The following is a 21,789-nucleotide window of genomic DNA, read 5'->3' on the forward strand; positions in this document are numbered from 1 at the left end:
GGAAGTGAACCTCAAGGTCATTACATACCTTCGCATCAATCAATAAATACATGACAAACTTTGCTCTTGAACTTGCACTCTACGATACTTGTGCTTGCTTAAACAAGCCAAAGGTATTGGCTATCCAAGCCACGTATGCATTAGGCAACAATTACTCCAAATTGTGTGCAACATCATTATTTTTATCCAACGTAAATATTTGACTGCGTTAAGTGACTAGAACATAGCTGAATGTCGCAGTATGCCTTGTGGGACGTATCCACGCTCTAAATTTATATAGTTCTAATTTTTACTATAAATAAGATTAAATTATAGCTAACACCTAAATGCAAGCATATGCGTATGATAAATATGGTATATATAAATAAAGCATGCAAATAAAAAAGGATAAACAACTATAGAATAGCAAAAGCATCCCTGCTGGCTAAGAGCCAAGTTGTAGAACCCCAACAGGAACGGTCGACTAGCCGGCGCCAATAACATAAAAATGTCACAATAACACAAAGTACATATAGGGGAGCTCATTATGTATTTGCATTCATAAAATGCGACTCGGAAACAGAACAACTTTTTAGACTAGTCGAACAGTAAGTAATACTGGTACTGTGAGTTGCAACACATGTATTGACAACTATTGTCCTCTCTTACATTCTCTTTGATAAAACAGAGACAAAGGTATGTCGTGTCACGGCAGTGAAAACCCACAGTAACTCCGATTCAATCAAAAAATAGCCATTTAATCAAGGTCCCAGTGAGATTCGAACTGGCGATCTCAAGTTTACTAGACTGGCGCTTTGACCAACTAAACCAAGGTGCCGTTGTGGTTTTTAGAATTATTTATAATTTTATTTTTTAAACTACTGTTACCAAAATAATGAATAACATGTTCAAAATTGCAAGAAAAATTGGATTATTTTTGTACTACAAAGAAAATTTATTAAACAATTCACCGTCTGTTAAGCAGACGATAGGACAAAGACGTTATAATAAAGTTGTCTGAATCGTATTTTCTGGAGGGTAGATTAAAATATATTTGCAACGTGAAACTGTAGTTGGGAGCTAGTCGTGGGTCAACAACCAGACGGTGGCGGTTTCTTTGTTTGCATCCTGCTCCGTTTGGGACGTTTACCTCGGTTTAAACAAAGTAAAACTCCTTTTAACCGTCAGAGGATTTGTATAAGTTATTGAGATATTTAAATGTTTAAGAAGCACCCGTGTTGTGTAGTATACTTGATCGTTACTACGAAATGGAATATGAATTCTTGAAGACATTGCATGCATTATATCCAGTTCCAGTTAAAACTCAAGGTAAGCTATTCAAAGAACTAACTTTGGGTTTCTGAGACAAAAATCTACGTTTAAAATATATTGTTTTCTCTGTTTTGTCAAAGATAATGAGAGGGATGACGATGTGTTTTATATAGAGTATTTGATCTCACAAAACCTACAGTAAGTCACCCCTTTATTAGCACTTGATTGTCAATGAATACGTGTCATATACACGTCCATCATCACAAACCTTTAATTAGTTCGTTAAACATCATTTGAGCGCATTCATGAAACTTGTGAGAGGTCTTTGACCGTCGTTCACTTAGCTGCATTCATAGCGCATACTTACGTACTAAGACCTCAGATCAGACGGCAGACAATCTGCTTACAATAAGACAGTAAGTAAAGAAATACTAAACTAAACGCTCAATGGCATTTTTTTAAATACTTTTAATCTTCTATGTAAACGTTAACGAAACGTGATCGCACATACATTTTTAGTATTGAAAGAATGTTATTAATTATTAGTATCCCGTACTAGTGGTCGCCCGCGACTTCGTCAGCGCAGAAATAAATGTTTTTTATCAGCTACGCAAATACATCATGTGTACAAAATATGTTGTTTTTATGTTACATATGTACACTCGCACTTTTATTAATATGTATACATACTAAATTAACGAAACTTTAATTTAAAACTTTTTTATGACAATAAATAAGAAGACAAAAAATTTATAATGCATGAATAATACGGACAATCCAGCAGCCTACAAAATACAATTTAGTAAGGATACTAACTGCCTGAAATTAAATTTCTACGCATTATATGAGACGAATGATGCCGACTCTGGTATCAAAAATGATGAGGAGAAAGGGAAAGTGTCTAGCATTTGGAAAAAGTGTATGTGTATACAATATTCTTGCTTTCGTTACTACATAGATTTAATGCAAATATAAGGTTAGAAAGACAACGTACCGCGTTGCCCGCTTTACGAGAACTTAGTACGGATTCATACGAGTTATAAGTCATCGGTTACTACGCGTTCTACGTAATTATGTCAAAGCAACTTGTGTAGTTCAGGAAATATTAAAGCCATTGTGAAACTAATTAGCGCCGTCGCTCGATTCGTAATCAATGCTTACATACCTACCTATGTTTCAATAGAAAACTCGTGATAATATCTAGAGTGGTTTGTACATTCGATAACTGTTTTCAATTATGATTAAATTAAAACTATGCCCTGCCTGGCAATCCATTATTTATGGTATAGCTTTTGCACGCGATTCCGTCCTCGCGGAATTAAAAAAAAGTCTTATTTAGTAGCCTATATGTTCTTTCAGACTATGTTCTACATCTACGCTAAATTTCAGCGAGTAACTAGAAAATAATATTGCAGAATAGATTGGCTCTTTGAAAGTAATTAGTTCTAACATATTTACATGTTTTTCTCGTGTCGCCATTACCGTTCTGCACACTTAATGCATTCTACATCCGTGACAAAGGAGTGGCACTATAAACTATTCATGTAAAGTGCAAATAACTTTAAGCTAAACTAAACTCTAAACTTTAGAATAAGCTTTAATTATAACACTAGGTAACAATTAATCAGGCTAGTACAAAAGTAGCTAAATTAAGTGTCCTTTATAGTTTATTAGCTGTCGGCCGCGATTTCATCCGCGCAGAATAAAAAAAACTATAAATTGCCTATGTGTTCTTTCAGACTACGTTCTACATCTGTGCCAAATTTCATCAAGATCCGCCGTTCCGGAGATACCTTCACCAACATCCGTCCAACCCTCCATCCATCCAAACATTCGCATTTATATTAGTAAGATAGTAAGATTGATGTAATCATGTCGAATGAAAATTTAGTTTTAGATTATTTTAATTAGGGCATTTTAGGAACATTAGTAATCACATCGCGGTGGGTTATCAGAGAAATAGGTCTAGTAAGTTCACGGTAAGCATATTAATTGATAAGATTGCAGAATTGGACGAGCATATCTAATATTTTTTTTCCTCATACATAATCATCAAAATGTGATGGCTCGCATCCTTTTACTTTGTAAACGTCTTTTCATTGTGGAAATACATGCGTAAAATGGAATTTATCTCGGATAGGTTGTAAGACAAATTGACTTAATTACTTTATTGTTAAGGTCTTTGATTATATATACGGGTATATTTAAAGATATGTGCGGGCAATATCTGAGTCATTATTTATAAATAAAAAGGTAACCTAAAACTGATAAATACAAAATCTTTTGTCCTTGATGTCATATAGTAGAGGAAGCGAAGCGGTGATTTTGGGATTTATTCGAGCGTGGCAGTATAATTCAAGGTAGGATCGTTGCACACAATCAAGTACTCCCATCTCAAATATAACTCTCCATACAGAGCTTCACTTTTAGGACATGATAATAGAATTTCAGACATTTTTGTATGTAATTAACTATACCTGAAACGCTTTTTAAACAACCATTTTTTTCTTACTTAGTACCTATCCTAATCGGCTGACCTAAACGCGCAGCCCTATATGGAGAGTTCTATGTGTGGTAGGAGTACCTGATTGAGTGCAAAGTTCCTCACTTATGTGTAACTGCCATGTACGAGTAGTTACATTAATCCCAAAATCCCCGCTTCGACTACCCTTCTAATAAAAATTAACCCATTTTACATCTGACCAACTTTATAGCAATAAACAAGTGTCTGATAAGGATGTGGTTGTATTTCACACAGTTTTATTATGTTGTACAATAAATAATAGGGAAAGCCCGTAATCATTTCTGGTGAAATAAGTAGGCAAATACATGTACATCAATCATAATTGTTGATAGCGAAATATCACAAAGGAAACAATTATCATTCCTTAATTCTAGCGGTTATCTAAGATTGTTTATAAAACTGTATGTGATAAAAATTTCTAGCGGATAGCCATAAAAAATTCGCAGTAATGACTTAATTATCATTTGATTGTTATCAACAGTCATGCGATTGAAAATAAATCTCGTCGAATTCAATTTTCAAGTGACCGCTACAGATTTTGTAATAGCATCTTTAAAAGTTCCAGTGTAAGATTGTACTATTCCTTAAAAAGTTGGATCAATTCATGTTACATTCCCAGCGTGGAGATAGTTTAAAAATATCTTACAATGTATTCGACTGCCGTGACACTTTTATTAATACATTTGTATATATTTTATATTTGTATATATTTTGTATTAGGTATGTAATCTTTGATGTGCATGATGACACTTGTAAAAATATAATGAGTAACAATATTTCTCAGTTTAAACTGGTAGCTGCTAACCGCACCAAAGTAACAGGTTTAATTGAGCTTATTGTTGCTCTAGATAAGGTGCACCCGCTGTTCGTATGACGAACTAGATCTGTTTCCATTGCCCGCTCGCGATAGAACGTGATGGTTATGATGTACTTTTAAAGTGACAAAGCAAATACAGTCAAAACCGTTTATGGCGACATCGTTTAGAACAACATACCGGTTAAATTGACCAAAATCAAAGGTCCTGGCTGAATGTTATATACATATCTTTACTATTAATACCTGTCACCGGTTGTTACAACTATCGGTTTTTACGACTCAATATGAGTAGTCCCTTCGATGTCGTTATAACAGATTTTGACTGTATTAAAAGTTTCGATTTTTTTTACAATCCTGCTTCCATCAACTGCCTCGATTGCAGGATAAGCATAATGTGGATGATAAATTAGAAATTTAAATCTACTCAACAGATTAATAATATATGTATAATTTTTAACTAATGCTAACAATAGTATTGCAAGAAGGCAAAGTTATTATAATTAAAATTAAAAATTAGTTTTCTAGTATTACTTCTACAAATTGATGGGATATGGAGGATAGCTTCATTTCTTTTATTAATTGTGATTAAATTTCCAAAAACCTTTTTAATTCCTTTTTATATTTGTCGGATCGTCCTGTGAAGAACTGCACATTGAGTTGCGACGGCAACATTCAGCTACGCTGCTCTTGCATTATTGTGAGAGTGAAGTGATTCAGTCTTGTTGTAGTCATCCAATCCAACCAATCAGCATTCACAGTCGCTATTCCGACGCTCCGTTGCACGGACGTGTCGTCAGATCATCGCTAGCCTAAGCACAAAACTTTCGCTTACGAGTGTGTTTGTAAATAAAAGGCACTTTCAAAGTTTTAGTAAATCTAAAATATGGATTCGTTTGGTCTTTATAAGTTTAATAGTACTTTCGATTGTTTACGTTAAACAACAAGTGTATGTTGTAGTGAATGTGATAGTTGTACAAAAAGATTTAGCGGTGATTTGACAACAAAGGATCGACCCCGGCAGCTTTTACTTTAAATGCTCATAGATCATCAACATGGGTAAAGATTATGGTGAGTTTGGACATAAAATTATTAAAATGTTTTAATTAATTATTCAAATGAGCCATGTTTGATATGTTTATAATGTATGAAGCTTTCTCATATATATTCAATAGTAGTAAAAGGAAAAGTGTCAGTAAAGCTTATTCTACAAAAATCAACAAAAGATCACTGGCACAATAATCTCTGTGTGGGTATAACAAAATTTGGGTATTTTCTTTCAAGAAGTATAAAGGCGAAGAGGATTAATTGATCAATTGGTTTAAGTGGCGTTAATAACAGAGGCTCTGTATTGTAGATACAACATACATACTCAGCTCGTTTCGGAAATAGATTTTTATTTTAATTCTTTGTTACGTTTATAATATCGCCCTGAAACTTTGCCCTGATCGAGATTTTTTATTTCTACCTAACTTCAAAAAAACGAAATTAATAATACTATTATAATATTCAATTTTAAATTGCGAAGCGTCAAAAATTATTATTTTTTATTTGCGCTGTAAATAATTCATACACAATGCCGATTTAATTTAAACGTTCGGACACTAATTCAGGGTTCGATTTGTAGTCGACCGTTTTGCCTAATGTAGTTTACTATGTTGAACTATATGAGTAAGCACAATAAGTTACTCTTACTGACTGAAGATATTAGCACAATGCTTATGCAAATAAATGTATTACTAGCTAGTAACCAAGTAAATAGTGCCTCTATCTCTAATATGTTGATTTTTTGTAAACATTATTGCTTCAATTTAGTAGTGTCCTTTACATGTTATCGTATTTTGTGGTCAATGTTTCGGCTTTTCAAAATACATTTTAAAAGCGAGGATACGTACAGGAAGTTAAACGCGATACTCAAGGATAATAAAACGTTTCTACGCACTAATATATGTAATTCAGTATACATCAACATATGTAACTTATGCCAGTAGTAGGGTTGACACAAACCATGAACCTCCACGCAAATCCAGTCAACGTGTTTATATTTACAATACACACTATCAGGAACGCTCAGGCATTAAAATTAATGCACCTTTTACACATCGTAATAAAACCTTCTTTCATAAAAGCCTTGTCTAAAAAGGTTATAAATATTTCCAACACTTTAGAAGCTCTTCTTATGTATGAGATTAAGATAAACACATTAGAAAGCATTCATTTATATTCTCATCTTATTAATTGAACGTGATAAAGTATCGCATCGCATATTGATTATGCATCAATAAACTCAGTACAATAATGTTGCATTGTGAGTTCTATATCTAAGCGATAAAGCTAATGTTTTACTTCACTTGCGTTAAACGAAAATGACCTTCACTGAGCAGCGATCTCAGTTTACGTAATTTTGTAATAACGAGCCGACTGGCAGAGGTAGAACTAGTTTACTTATTTATTACTTCAATCGAAATTTTACACTTAAAGCAAAATGGTTTGAGTACCTTACTTGGGGTTCTTACGGGGTACCACTGATACGGGTTTTTGATTGCGTATCCGGCCAAAATAAACGGTGTCCGAGTTGTCCGGCTTTTGTTAGGCTTTTTACATTTCCCAAACTAGAGTGTACCTATTAATACTAAGTCAAAATTCTTAATAATATAGCCGGCTAAACTGGCTGGCTGGACTGTCCGGCTAGTAGGTTTGGCAACCTGGCAACCTATACGGGGTACACAAACAAATATTAAAATGTGATGAAGGAAATAAGGGCCGAGAAAACTTGAAGAATGTGTAAGAATGATTTCTCGACATGGTTAAATGTTACTGTATTTTTCAAGGAGAAAATTCATCATCACATTACCGTGCCTATTAGAGAGTAGCAGTGAAGGTTTACATGAGTCAACAATGAGAGCGGAAAAACCTACAACGCGTTCAGTTCGTGATTAAAATAACTACATGTATAAATGAAGCGGTTAATCATTGTGACATTATGTATACACGGAGTAAATTATTGTTTTTTAAGTCATCAATAATAATTGTTTGTCTCCAGCAATGTTATCTTTAGTACCTATTTATTTTTTGTACTTATAAATAAACTCGTTTGACCTATCCTGCTGTAGGTAACCAGACAGGTTAATGTCCTGTCTGTCTCGTCCCTTTATAAATAGACATTAAAATATATTTAAATCACTTTTCACGTTTCAATAAACTTGTTAGATACAAAACGTTAGAGGCGGACGTTATCAAATATTGAATAAAGTTTTTTTTTGTTAGAACTAATAGGAAATTTATTGTATTTATAAGTTCATAGCCCATTTTCAAGTATAGATAGGAAAAGGGAATATGTGTAATTTGTGCATGTGTTTGTACCGAGTTGATTAAGGTGAATGAACTTCGGAACAGACGGGATAGGTCTGGAAATTAATGCACGACGACCGTGTTAATATGTTTTTTTTTTAATTTCATTATAGTTTGTTACAAGTCATTACAAGATTAAGTTTTTCATTATAATGACGTCGTCCGCTTTACTTATGTATGCTTAGCTTACGCCAGGCCTGCTATCGGATTAGAAATACGATCTGTTGAACGTATAGTATTATATTCCAAATGTTACATTTATTTCTATGAAATATGTATCTAATTAAGCTTGTACACATATAAAACATTCTGAGCAGATAAATAGAATAAATCTTACTTAATATTATAAATGCGAAAGTTTAGAGGGATGGATGTTTGTTAAAAGGTATCTCCAGGATGGCTCAACCGATCTTGATGAAATTTGGTACAAATGTACTCTGGAAGAACATAGGGGCTACTTATTATTATTTTTTTAATTTCGTCCGGACGGAGTCGCAGGCGACAGCTAGCACATATTAAATGTAGTTTAAAGTAATTATTGCTTGTTAAAGTGATCGAATTAAATCACAATTTGTACCGTTAACTAACGACAAAATATGTTCTAAGGACACCGGAAACATACTATCATTATACTATTCATTCTTCTCTTGGAAGTGCCCACGTTAATAAAATGGCCTCGGACATGAGCAAATTACTTGAGTTTTGTGTCGCGGACTACGAAATGGACTAGTCCAAACTAAATAGACATTATAATACGTCACTATGAAATGTATAATTTATACTGTTACGAATTTCGTACTAGCTTACTATAGGTCCCCTATGTTAGGGTTACCTATATACCATGGTTATATTAAGTATTATCAAATTATCTTCTCAAAGGTCGGCAACGCATCCGCGATTCATCAGGTATTGCAGATGTCCATGGGCGTAGTGTAGATGATCACCTCGGAGTTTCCGCTGCTAGTTTGCCCCTTATAAAAAATGTATTATTTTTTCAAGTCTTCGCTTCATAAGTTATATCAGTTTACATTATAATCTTTATAATCTAATAAAAGCAAAGTAAATATACACTATATTAATATACAGTTTCAATTTACTGTAAAGTTGTAAAACAAATGTGCACAATTTTCAAATATTTTTGTTTTAATCCTAACACCCTCACTGTTATGAATAACATTGGTCATCAAATACAAGCAAAATCGTTGGATTTCCAGATTCACTTAAATTGTTAACAATAACAAGGAAATCTGATGTCCCGGTTATATTTAACCTAAATACCAAAACCATTACAGGCGATGAGGTTAAACTTTGAAAAGCGTAGCAATAGCCACATAAATTCCACCCTATCAATGACTGCTTTTGATGTTCAATTTATTTGATTTTGGTAAAAATAAATTCGTATCGATTGTTTTATTAGTCATGGAAATTTCGTGTAATATTTCGTTTATTATGACTAATTTGTTTAAAAAAAATTGGATCAACAAAGTAGTAATACATGTCAAACAACTCTCAAACCTGCTGATAAAATGGAATAAGCAGTTGCGCAAAATATTTTTAATTTTAACCTAAAAAAAACAACTTCATTAATTCTGAAATCTGCGTAAACAAATGTATAAGTGATTATTAATATGTACCAATGATGATTTGTACATATCTATTTACTATAAGCTCTTAATCTACGGATATTTGTCGGAAGTTGATTGACAGGACAGAATTCAAGTGAACATTTGCACAAATGAGTTCCAGCTATCTGTAGTACGTAGAAATTAATAAGAACCTTTGTGTTGCTGTCGGTACACAACGATAAGCTAGCTATTATCGCAGTACAAATTCAATTAGTTCTGTTGCAACGTTGACAGTTAGTATTTCTGCGAAACTTACTGTTCCAGTAAAATTTGTATCCCTCGAATTGAATATTCAATCTAATAAAACAAAATACATTTCTGCATACGAGGAAAACATAACTGTATTACTGGGTCTAACAATAAACTGATACTACTGCGACCTTCTGTGAACATCTACTGGACGTGAGCCAAGCTTTCGAAAGCGGACTACATCTAGTGACCATTGTCTTTCTTAACGAGGTTGTTGTATAACACTTTTTAATCATTTTTTTCAAAATAATCACATGACAAATTACAGACAATTTCATATTTGTTTAGTTTTTATAGTATAAGAAATACTAATCGTTGGTTTCTGAGACGTTTTTACTGTTTTGTAACAGGGAATTAGGCTTCCTCTGTATTGTCAAAGATATTGAGAGGGATAACGACATGTTTTATACAGGGATTTTGGTCTCAGAAACCAACGTTCAGATGCAGATTTAAATCTATATCTATATCTATATATATAAAAGAAAGTCGTGTTAGTTACACTATTTATAACTCAAGAACGGCTAAATCGATTTGACTTTAAATTGGTGGGCAGGTAGCTTAGAACCAGGCAACGGACATAGGATAATTTTTACCCCGTTATCTATTTTTTATTCCGCGCGGACGGAGTCGCGGGTAAAAGCTAGTAGTGTAATAAGTAAGTCAATCTGTCATTAATACTTATATAAATATGATTTCATCAAAAGCATGTAATATCTAAATTTATATTTGTTTCAAGGTTCCTTTAGGTGTCTCTGGCTTCTTAATACTATTAGACAAATTTGTTTAGCAAATTAAACAGCACCAAGATGAATTATTTAATATCTTCGTATAATTTTGGTTCAGTGTTCATTGACAAAGATACTAAATATGTACAGTCAGCTTCATAAATATAGTGGCAGTCAAGATATCCAAATATATAGGAACACCTAAAGTGATCAATTATATAAGTACAACCAAAGTCATCAAATTAATTGAAGCATCCACTCTGCTCAAAAACATCGGAGCGTTCACATCGTCATATATATGAGTACATTCAAAGTGCCCATAATTATAGTAACAGACAGAGCGTCAATAGTAACGAAGCATCGAAAGTATGCAAAAATATCGTAACATTTGACAAAATTGAACTCTATCTCTATTTACTTAAGATACACTTTGAAATATACTACTTCTGTTAAATTCATTTGACATTTTATATCAAAACATTTTTTTCCTATTTACTTCAAGTTTACGTCCCGCATGACAGATAGGTACGAGATAGATAAGCAATATCAAATTTTAATTTGTCACCATATATGCCAGTTTGGCCTTACGGCTTAACTGCTCGCTGTAATACGCAGTTTTGGCGATTCGAATCCCAAACTTATTTTTACATTTTTAAGGTTTTTAATTTTATTATCAAAGCGTTATATAAAATTGAACTTTATCGCAACAATTATTGGTTACTATTCGACATCTTTAAAAATTAAGGAACCACAATATTCCTTGTCCCTTTTTTTAACCGAGACGTCATTAGCATGTTTTTTTATTGTTCACGTTTATTATTGTAAGTTTCGTCATTAAATTCCGCGCGGACTGTCATTGGCGACATCGAATACGTGTAATAAATCTATGCTTGGAAAATTCTACTGCAACCGGACTGAAGATACCTAACAGGAAGAGAAAAATATTTTGATACAAATTGTCAATTAATTTAACAGAAGTTGTATAGATGGCCGAACCTAATCGTTATTAATTTTATTTAAATATTTAATACCCCAAAAATAAAAATTTAAAATTGTTTTTGTTAAGTAAAAAACATATTCTAAGTAAATTACTAGATTTTTCCTTTTCATTAAAAATAAATCAAGCTCTATACATATATTGATAATATTGAAAAATAAAAACCTTGTAAGCCTGGGATTCGAACCATTAAACTTACGTACTGCGGCGAAAATAGTAAAACACTGAAACTAGCACATATTGTGACAGAATAAAATTTGATATTACTTACTAGCTTTTACCCGCGACTTCGTCCGCGCGGAATAAAAAAAATGCTCACAAGATAAAAAGTTCCTATGTCCGTCTCCTAGTTCTAAGCTACCTCCTCATCAATTTTCAGCTAAATCAGTTCGACCGAACTTGAGTTATAAACAGTGTAACTAACACGACTTTCTTTTATATATATATAGATAGGTAGATTAGGTATCTGTCATGTATCGTCAATTTATAAATTTTAAACGTTAAATAAGAAGAAAAATGTTGGGTTGTCCGATAAGTTCGTGCCCATTTTTAATGGAAATTTTAAAGGCCCTTAAGTTTTGGCATACGTCTTTTAAATTATATTTGTTCGATTTTATAGCAAAACGTCTTATGTATTTCGGCAAAAATTAAGTCAATCAGTTTTTATAAAACTGATAGAAAAGAACGAATCGTGTCTTACCATTTGTCAAAATATGGCTGAAGTTAAGTTTTTCAGTATGCATGTGTTATGTAAACATGTCATATGTTTTCAATAATTGTAATATATTCGGGTCTATTCTAAGATACCTATTGAAAATCGGAACGAACTTATTGGACAACCTATTATGTTGATACAAAGCGTCAAATGAATTTAACAGAAGTAGTATATTTCAAACTGTATCTTAAGTAAATAGAGATAGAGTTCAATTTTGTCAAATGTTACGATATTTTTGCATACTTTCGATGCTTCGTTACTATTGACGCTCTGTCTGTTACTATAATTATGGGCAGTTTGAATGTACTCATATATATGACGATGTGAACGCTCCGGTGTTTTTGAGCAGAGTGGATGCTTCAATTAATTTGATGACTTTGGTTGTACTTATATAATTGATCACTTTAGGTGTTCCTATATATTTGGATATCTTGACTGCCACTATATTTATGAAGCTGACTGTACATTAAATATCAAGGTACTTTATACCTAAAGTTAAAACTTTGCTAACTTCATTTGACGAAAGGAATGAACTTGGTCAATGAACAGCTCTTTGTTTTTATTTTTTTAGATTGTCAACCTTTTTTGTAGATAAAAATATGTGAGTTATTTTTATACGACCACAGCGTCGTTCTATCGGTTATTGCTTTACGATAGTATGACAGAAAGTGTTGAAATTTGAAAATATGAACATTGAATACCCTAAAACTAATATGCTTTTTTTATTTGATAGCAATAGTAGCGTATATAACTTACTAGTTAAAAGTTTTTCAAAGGGTTTCCGAACTTACTGCCGTTGAAACAAATCTGAAGGAATATTTCGGGACAAATATTTGTCGATTGAAACATGATGGTAGTGGATCTTTTTACACAAATTATGTTGCAACGAATGAAACCGAACCATAGATACATAAAGCTTTTTTCTATAGTACATTAAAATATCTTTCTCTTCATACTACTCCTTAGATACCAATAATAATTCTCTCACCACTTCCACTCATTCATAATAAAGTGTATGAAACAAAATAATCTTTATGTCCACGAAATAAAGAATATATTATATTGTATGTAACAATTTCAACAAACCATCAAAAACTATAAATTGAAAATCTATGAAGTGTTAGAATAAACAAATATTCAAACTTCTCCATTCAATGAAAACTCATAATGCCTAGTATAATACATACATGTTTAATTTAAGAAACGTGTCGTAATTTTACATCGGTAGTTGTATACGATCTTTTTAACGTAGGCAGCTCGTATTTGCTTCTACTGTCCATCAATTAGTGATGTTATATTTATAACTGTTACTAGGTGTCGCCCGCGACTCCGTCCGCTCGGAATTTAAAAAAATTCAATAAGTAGCCTATGTGTTCTTCCAGACTATGTTCTACATCTGTGTCAAATTTCATCAAGATCCGTTGAGCCGTAACTAAGATACCTTCTAACAAACATCCATTCATCCATTTATCCATTATAGTAGTAGTAAGATAATGTCAACTAAAAGCGCAACAGAGATCCAACTGGTTTCGGAAGTAAAATAAACTTTTTTACTTATATTGTACATCAAAACACACATTTAAATATCATTGTTACGATTCGAACATCATATCATTGTTTTAAAATTAAAACAAACTGTGCAACTAATCCTCTGATATCATTGTTTCAACATTTACAAACAATTTGCGCGTGACTAACACTCCTGGGTGGCGCAACTAAGAGATAAAGATAATGCGTACATCGTCTTATAAGACCGTATTAAGAAATGATTTTTCATTGTTTCATTTTGTTTATAATTAATGTTCGCGGACATCACTAGCATCTCTCAATGCACACCAACGTATGTAAATATAGTCTGTAGTCAGTAGTCACCGTCACCGCGGTCGCTTCTACTGTCGGCCCATTCACACATATATTGTAAGGCCTAGAACACATTCACTACCTTCGTTATGTTCAGTATTTATTTCTTTAAGGATGCTCTAAAGAGTGCTTTAAAGACTACTCTTTTATTTTTCATTATAATATTTTGAATAAATATAAAATATGAAGGGTTTCTGATGGGACTCGAGGATTGCTTTAATTCAAATTTTAGTGTACGATTATGATCAATATTGATACAATGAAAACATAAAATAGAATGAAATTATTCAAATTATTGGTAGTTATAATAACTGAAATTAACTTTAACAAAAAAGACGACATAAAAAGCTTTATGAATTTAATTACTTATTCGAAATAGTACTTACTTGATTACTAGTATCTCCAAATGATTGTTGCATATTATAAAAATAACTTATTATATTAATTAAGAATGAAAATTACAAATTAAAAATAATTTTATTTTTTGTCACGGTGTGTTGTGTGTTTGTTGCTTTAGTAAATCGTCGTAAGCGCAATGTAAAGTCAGTATTGTATCTGACGTTATCGTATTCACATACAAACGAGGTCGTTCCAACATTTTTACACAAACCATGTTTGAAAGTGCTTAAATATAATGAAAGACAAGTTTACTCACAAGTGTAATCTGTGAATAAATTATTTAACAAAGATAGTGTAACAGTGTACAAATAGTGTTATTTAACAAAGTAGTTACACGTTTCATGTGTATCAAAACATAAAAAGTCCGAAATTGTCGATTCGATCATCGTTTCAATTTGGAAATTAAATTTTATTTGTTCTATTAACATCGATAAGGTTTTGCTTAATTTAACTATTTTTTACTTTTGCTTCGATAAAATGTTTTTTTAGAACGAATAGAATACTATTTTTCAACTATATTAACGATGGAAATTAATTAATAACAAATAAAATACCACCAGGATCGGTAAAAATTTAATTTAAAATTTACTAATTGTTGGTCTCTGAGACCAAAATCCTTGTATAAAATTATCGTTACTTCTGTTTTGTCAAAGATAATGAGAGAAATTATGTTATATTTTGGTCTCAGAAACGAACAATAACTGATGCATCCTATAGAAACAAAAAAATTATAATTTAACATCTCGTTGGCTATAACATATCTACAAACATCACGCAAATTTGTATTCAAAAAAATAAATTCTCGTGCTAAATATTATCTCCTATCAAATAATCAGTTTGATAAGAACATTTAGGTTACGTGAATACACTTTATTATTGGTTAGGGGCGAATTGTGTAAAATGGACTTCTTGTTAATATTTTGATTTCAATGTGAATGTAAAAGTGCAGCAATGGGATGTTGTGGTGATTGCTGTGTCTCACCAAAAGAATCAAGTACGTAGAATAATTTCTGCATTAGCTTTCATTCTTAATGTGGGACCTCCTGAAATATTCATCCACACTTTTTAACATTTTTAAAATATGTAGAAATTTAGATGTTAAACAAACAATTATTTAATGTATCTGACTTGTGTAGATCAGCTCTGAACCGATTCAAAAGTTCAGCTTACATATACTTGAACCGTGTAGCTGCGGTATAACACATAAATCGTCAGTTCACGGCTCAACGCGATGTACTAGAACTTTGCGAACTGACGACTTTTATTACCCATGAATTTGTAGCAATAAACAAAAGAAGCAGACATTTGTGGAAATAAAAAATAAATTTCGTTGCAGGAGAACCCATACGGTATGAGCCGGACTTTAAGGGGCCCGTCCACAACCGATCCTGCACCGACATCTTATGGCTAATTGTATTCATCCTGTTCCTCTGCGCCTGGGGATACGTCGGATATTATGGTCAGTAATGAAGATCAACACACCTACAACCATCTATTTGCATTAAATTACCATATTGCATGCAAGGCACTGCTGTGAAACGGTATCAATAATAATCACCTATTTATTATTTTACAACAAATTTTTTTTTTATTTTCCACCCGAGAGTACACCCTCCCGGGTGGGAGTATATTGTCATGTTCCACAAAATTTTATAAATGGTCTTACTCATTATTTTACAACAGTTCACAATATGCCTAGTCCAATTTTAAACTGATTCAAAACAAATTTGTTTATAATTCTGTATGTGTCAAGGTATGACGAACGGGAACGTGGAGAAGCTACTGGCACCCATAGACTCCCGAGGTCACCGGTGCGGTATGGACTCCGGTCTTGAGGATAGAAAGTACCTCATGTTCTTCGACCTCACGCGCTGCTTGTCCCCAGGGACGCCAATCACCGGCTGCCCTACACAGCAAGTATGTCACAAAAAACATTAAATATTGCACTAACGGCATAGTTGTGTGACACGACTGTTTTTAAACCATATTAATATTACAGATATGTGTGAACAAGTGTCCAGATGAAACGATTGTGTTTCCAACCAGGATAACGAACGCAGCGTCGTTCGAGCAAGTTCGTAACAAGATGGTGTGCACCGATGACGTCAGCGTGTCCACCATGACATATACGCAGGCGCTTGAAAACATCAAAGCCGGCAAATGCGCGAGTTTTGTACTGAGAAGTCAGCCAGGTAAAATTCAGTCTGTACTGTACTGGTAGTATTATCCGATTCAAACTTAATGATTGCTCAATGCCAGAAAGCCAAAAATTCCAACTGGCAGTTACCCATATTTCAAATTTTTATTATCATCAAAATATGTTCGACTCAACTACGAGTTGGAGTTGTTCGAGTTGCCATTAAGTTTGCATATACGTTGAAAAAAAATTGAATTAAAATGTTTGTGAGCCTTTTGATTGTGTGGCATGATTTAAATGGTAACGCTAACCGAGCCCGATTAGACATAAAAATACGCTTTAGTGTTGTTCCGCTGCATCGGCGACCTCTCGACGATACAATGCAGGGACACCAAGCCGGGGTCCAAGTGGACAGAGGTCAGCGGAGGAGAGACTTGCGTGCGGGACCCGCAGGCCGCGCAGAGGTCGTTACTGAATAGTGCCACAGCACTAGACTCTTATGTTGGCTGGATCGCCGCTAGTTGGGTCACCTACTTCACCAACAACGAGCGGGAGACACACGTCGTATGTAGACATGTGGACGTATACCGCATACCGCATAGCGCACGATTAGACTAACTCGAATAACCGTTCGGCATGAGCATTGCTTTTAATTTTAAATGTATAAATGCACTTCTACATAGTAATATAGAATATTCCAAATGTATAACATGCCTCCAGATACCTAAAATATGCAGAAAAATATTGTAGTCACTTAAAATTCACGTGATCCTACGTTGATTTTTTTTAAAATATCGTATCTAATCTGGACGTATGTAAATCAATGGAACATTTATTATAAAAGTAGAAATAACATTAACACGGGGTTTGATCGGTGCTGGTGCTGGTGCAGTGGTGGGGCGGTGCTTCCCTTTCATCTCGGAGGTGATGGCCGTTATCCACGACGTCAACGATAACTTGGCGAATATGGACGAAAATCAGGTGCTCGAACAACTCAGCAAATTGATACAATTCGATCAGGTAGAGTAAACGATGTTTGTATGTATATCGATTTTATTGTTTTCGTTTCTAATGAAAACAATTAATACATTTTAAAATCTGTTTTAATAATTCCATCATTTGTATCCCAATAACGCTTGTATCTAAAACAATAACAATATTATCGCAAGCAAATACGCATGAAATAAAGTGTTATTTAAAATTAGAAAACAATAATTATTGTTTTCTGATTTTAAGATTTCATATTCTCAATGCAATGTCTGTTTTAAGATTATTAAATTCGTATAATAATTGATGTACCAATTCCGATTAAAGTATTTTCTTGAGCGGAACATTAAGATTAATTGCTTCCTTTTTTGTCCAAACAATCAATAACAAAAGAAGTATTTAAGTATTTGAATATAAAATATTAGAGTAATAATTTTTTTACTTTTTTAATAGGATAAGAATAAGTACGACAGTAATCACTAGATGCATACTTTAAGAATTTTAGGAATTAACAACGTAGAATTTTTTCAGCATGCAAGCATCATGTTTGTGCAAGTGACGTAATCTATTAGCAAATTAATAATGTAGTCCCCTCTGAATAGCCTGTAGAGAAGTAATAAAAAAGTTATTAAGTAACAAATTTACATATTTGCATGTTGTTTTATTAATTATTTAGAGTCAATAAGGTTACCCTAATAAACCCAATGATGATGTAATTTTGCTACAACTCATTTAAATCGAAATAAGTTCTCTAACAATAGGTATGCAAAATAATTATAATAATTTGTTACTAGTTTAGAATGCACCTATATATGTTACGAGGAAATTTCTAAACAGAGATAAAATAACTATACCTTATTTTGTGTATGTCACTAGCTATCATCACAAATAGTTCAAGACCTGGTGCAGTCGCGGTGGTACATGGCAGGTGCGATGTTGGCCGTAGTGGTGCTCTGCTTCATCTACATCTTGCTGTTGCGTTGGCTGGTCGCGCCCGTCGTCTGGCTCTCCATCGCCGGACTGCACGTGCTCTTCGGCTTCTGTATGTTTAAATATAACATAATAATATGTTGCTAACTTGTAACATAAATATAGTAGTAAACTACTTAAAAGCATAGTAAAGGTCCTAAATGTGTAGTTATTTCCCCCATATTTCCGACCTTAGTTGCAATTTTTTGCGGTAAAGAGTTTTCGTAGTTTGAAATTAAATCTTTATGTTTAGAATTCTCTGTAATACTATTTCCAGCAATATACCTGTGCTACAAGAATTACATATACTATCGCGACAATCCAGTCAGTCTCATTCAAACGACGAACCTGAAGGGATACGCTCAGTCCATCTTCACGAAGCAAGAGACCTGGATGACGCTACTGGTGGTGCTGGCTATCGCGTTAACTATACTGCTCTTTATCATCATATTCCTGAGGAGTCGAATTGTTATCGCCATTGCACTAATAAGAGAAGGAAGCAAGTAAGTATAACAGTTTTTTTTAATTCCTCGTAACATCCATATTCTTGTTGATCGAATATTTAACAAATGTCAAATACATCTACTAAATGTAGGTGGTAAAGTATAGTCGATTTTTATAGCAATTTTTGGATTAGTAAGAAAGAATAGTGAGACTATACTCTCGTATTAATGAGGTATGCAAACTTTATATATTTAAGAGTGCGTTAAGTTAATTTTAAGTTAATAAATTGCTGAATCCTTAATCTCTATTCGTGTTTTCTGGAACCAAGTCTCCGATACTTTCCAGGGCAGTGACAGCTATCAAGTCGACGGTGCTGTTCCCGATATTCCCATGGCTGGTTCAGTGCGCGGCGATAGCGTACGGCGTGCTCGTACTCATGTATCTGTTGTCTATCGGCGAACCCGCCTTCCGCGTCGTCAATTTAAACAACGATACAAGTTGCGACTGCAGCGGCGTATATACTGAAGTATGCCATTTTTAGTAACAAACATACGGTTAAAAAAAATGATAATTTTTTAGTACTTTTGAATTAATTTAAAATATGTTTATTTTTTTATGTTCAGGATTACGTAAGTTGCGATCCAGCAACGTTTACGTTAAAGTGCCGCGACACTAGCGCCGGCGCGGGCGCGCTGGCAACCTGCCGCCTCGCCTCCTGTCACTTCACCGGCCTCGATGGTCCGCACAGCATCGTCTACTTACACTGTAAGTTATTTACGAGTTCTTATTCCAAGACCAATGAAAACTATAATAAATCAAAAAAATTCAATTTAGCGATTTTCTGAGACCAAAATCTTCGTATAAATCATATCGTCATCTCTGTCATTATCTTTGAAAACAGACATAACAATATATTTTGAATGGAGTTTTTAGTCGCAAAAACTCAAGGTAAATCTATTATTTTTATCGGTACTCTTTAGTGGTGAATCTGCTGGGTTTCTTCTGGACGATGTTCTTCATCAGCGGCGTGGCGGACATGATGCTGGCGAGCACCTTCTCTACCTGGTACTGGACCACAAATAAGAAGAACCTGCCTTTCTTCACGCTCACTGCTGGCATCTATAGGACGCTGCGGTACATTTACACTAAAAATTATACTGCCTAAAATTATATTGAAGTCTTTTACCATTTATGTCTTTATGATATGTCCCATTTGTGTTTCAATTTCGCCAATAAAGCAACTTTTTTTGTATTTCCAGATATCACCTCGGTACTGTAGCTCTTGGTTCACTCATCATAGCTATAGTTAGAGTAATAAGAGTCATTCTGGAGTACATCGATCATAAAATAAAGAAGTTCGACAACTCGTTCACTCGCTGCATTTTATGTTTCTGTAAATGTTTCTTCTGGTGCTTGGAGAACTTCCTCAAGTTCATCAACAAGAATGCGTACATAATGTGCGCGGTGCACGGCAAGAACTTCTGTTCCAGCGCCAGAGATGCCTTCTCTTTGCTCATGAGGAATATCGTCAGAGTTGTCGTACTTGATAAGGTAAATATAACAAGCAGTAAGGATTAATTACATTTTTCTTTAATAAAATATTTGTCTATGACAATGGTCGAATAATTCGAACTCACGTCCTTGTGCTTCGAAATTACGGTCATTAGAATAACTTAAGATTGACTGCGACATTATTTTTAACAGCAATTACGGAAATAAATGTTTTGTTAACTAGCTGTCCGTCCGCGCGGAATTAAAAAAAACTTGATAAGTAGCCTAGTAGGTGATACCTTCTAACAAACATCCATCCATCTATCTAAACTTTCGCTATTATAAAATTATAGCTGTCGCCCGCGACTACGTCCGCGCGGAATGAAAAACAAAATTAGTATCCTATACGTTCTTTCAGACTATGTTCTACATCTAGGCCAAATTTCATCGAGATACGTTGAGCCGTTTTGGAGATACCTTCAAATAAACATCCATCTAAACATTTGCATTTATTATATTAAGTATGATTATTGTATTTTGTAGTATAACAATGTTCTTTTTCCAGGTGACCGATTTCATATTCTTCCTATCAAAGCTGCTGATATCAATCGGTGTTGGTTTCGCGGTGTACTACCTGCTGCAGGTGAACTACCTGTACGAGGTGACGCGCGGCGAGCGGCTGCACCACAACTACATCCCAGCTGTCATACTCAGTGTTGCCACATACCTTATCTGCACTATATTCTTTAATGTATACTCTATGGCTGTGGACACCCTGTTTCTCTGCTTTTGTAAGTCCTTTACTTATTGATACTGTCAAATTACAAAGTTTTTAAGAAATTTGATATAATTTCGATCTATTTTTTTTTTCAGTGGAAGACTGCGAAAGAAACGATGGATCAGCGGAGAAACCTTACGCTATGTCTAAAAACCTTATGAAAATACTTGGAAAGAGAAATAAGATTGAGTAGTTTAGATATTAGTAAGTGCCAAATATGGAAAAAGTGTTGTGACTTTCTTTTGATGTTGCCACACTGACTAACTTTTTAACCTATTATTGATTTTTTGAATACTCCAGTGTTCATTGAAATATGTTTATAGTATCACTCTTAATTTGTATTGTTAGGTCTAGATAAAACTTCTATTGTAATAATTTTATGTGTATAAAAAGGGTTACATAATTTCTGTCCGTTCCTTGATGCATTTCAATTTATAATAAATCTATGCAATGTCGAAACACAGAGTATAAAT

At 33.7% G+C, this 21,789-nt stretch overlaps 1 protein-coding gene across 4 annotated transcripts; it reads left to right on the top strand.

Annotated features, from left to right (window-relative positions):
* Positions 1-1,232: 1,232 nt before the first annotated feature.
* On the top strand, positions 1,233-21,604 carry LOC106719599 (choline transporter-like 2). Of its 4 annotated transcripts, none has more exons than XM_014513967.2 (13): positions 1,233-1,308; positions 15,847-15,969; positions 16,264-16,427; positions 16,510-16,702; positions 16,991-17,211; positions 18,511-18,676; positions 18,881-19,106; positions 19,393-19,573; positions 19,671-19,812; positions 20,028-20,181; positions 20,307-20,598; positions 21,104-21,329; positions 21,412-21,604. In XM_014513967.2, exons 1-13 carry the CDS (start codon positions 1,248-1,250, stop codon positions 21,507-21,509), a joined length of 2,247 nt encoding a protein of 748 aa, XP_014369453.2. In that variant the 5' UTR covers positions 1,233-1,247; the 3' UTR covers positions 21,510-21,604. The 4 variants fall into 4 exon arrangements, with proteins under 4 accessions (XP_014369453.2, XP_014369456.2, XP_014369455.2 ...); XM_014513970.2 differs by lacking the exon at positions 16,991-17,211 and adding an exon at positions 17,540-17,667 and having other exon boundaries at positions 21,412-21,603; XM_014513969.2 differs by lacking the exon at positions 1,233-1,308 and adding an exon at positions 5,364-5,660 and having other exon boundaries at positions 21,412-21,603.
* Positions 21,605-21,789: the final 185 nt, after the last annotated feature.

This window comes from Papilio machaon, chromosome 3, assembly GCF_912999745.1.
Source record: "Papilio machaon chromosome 3, ilPapMach1.1, whole genome shotgun sequence".
Classification (NCBI taxonomy): domain Eukaryota; kingdom Metazoa; phylum Arthropoda; class Insecta; order Lepidoptera; family Papilionidae; genus Papilio; species Papilio machaon.

Bases quoted from the DNA above. Each gene is read 5' to 3' on its own strand.
- LOC106719599 (XM_014513967.2), top strand. From the start codon at position 1,248: ATGGAATATGAATTCTTGAAGACATTGCATGCATTATATCCAGTTCCA. The intron at 18,677-18,880 runs GTATGTTTAAAT...TACTATTTCCAG, and splicing joins GCACGTGCTCTTCGGCTTCT to CAATATACCTGTGCTACAAG. The intron at 19,107-19,392 runs GTAAGTATAACA...GATACTTTCCAG, and splicing joins CTAATAAGAGAAGGAAGCAA to GGCAGTGACAGCTATCAAGT.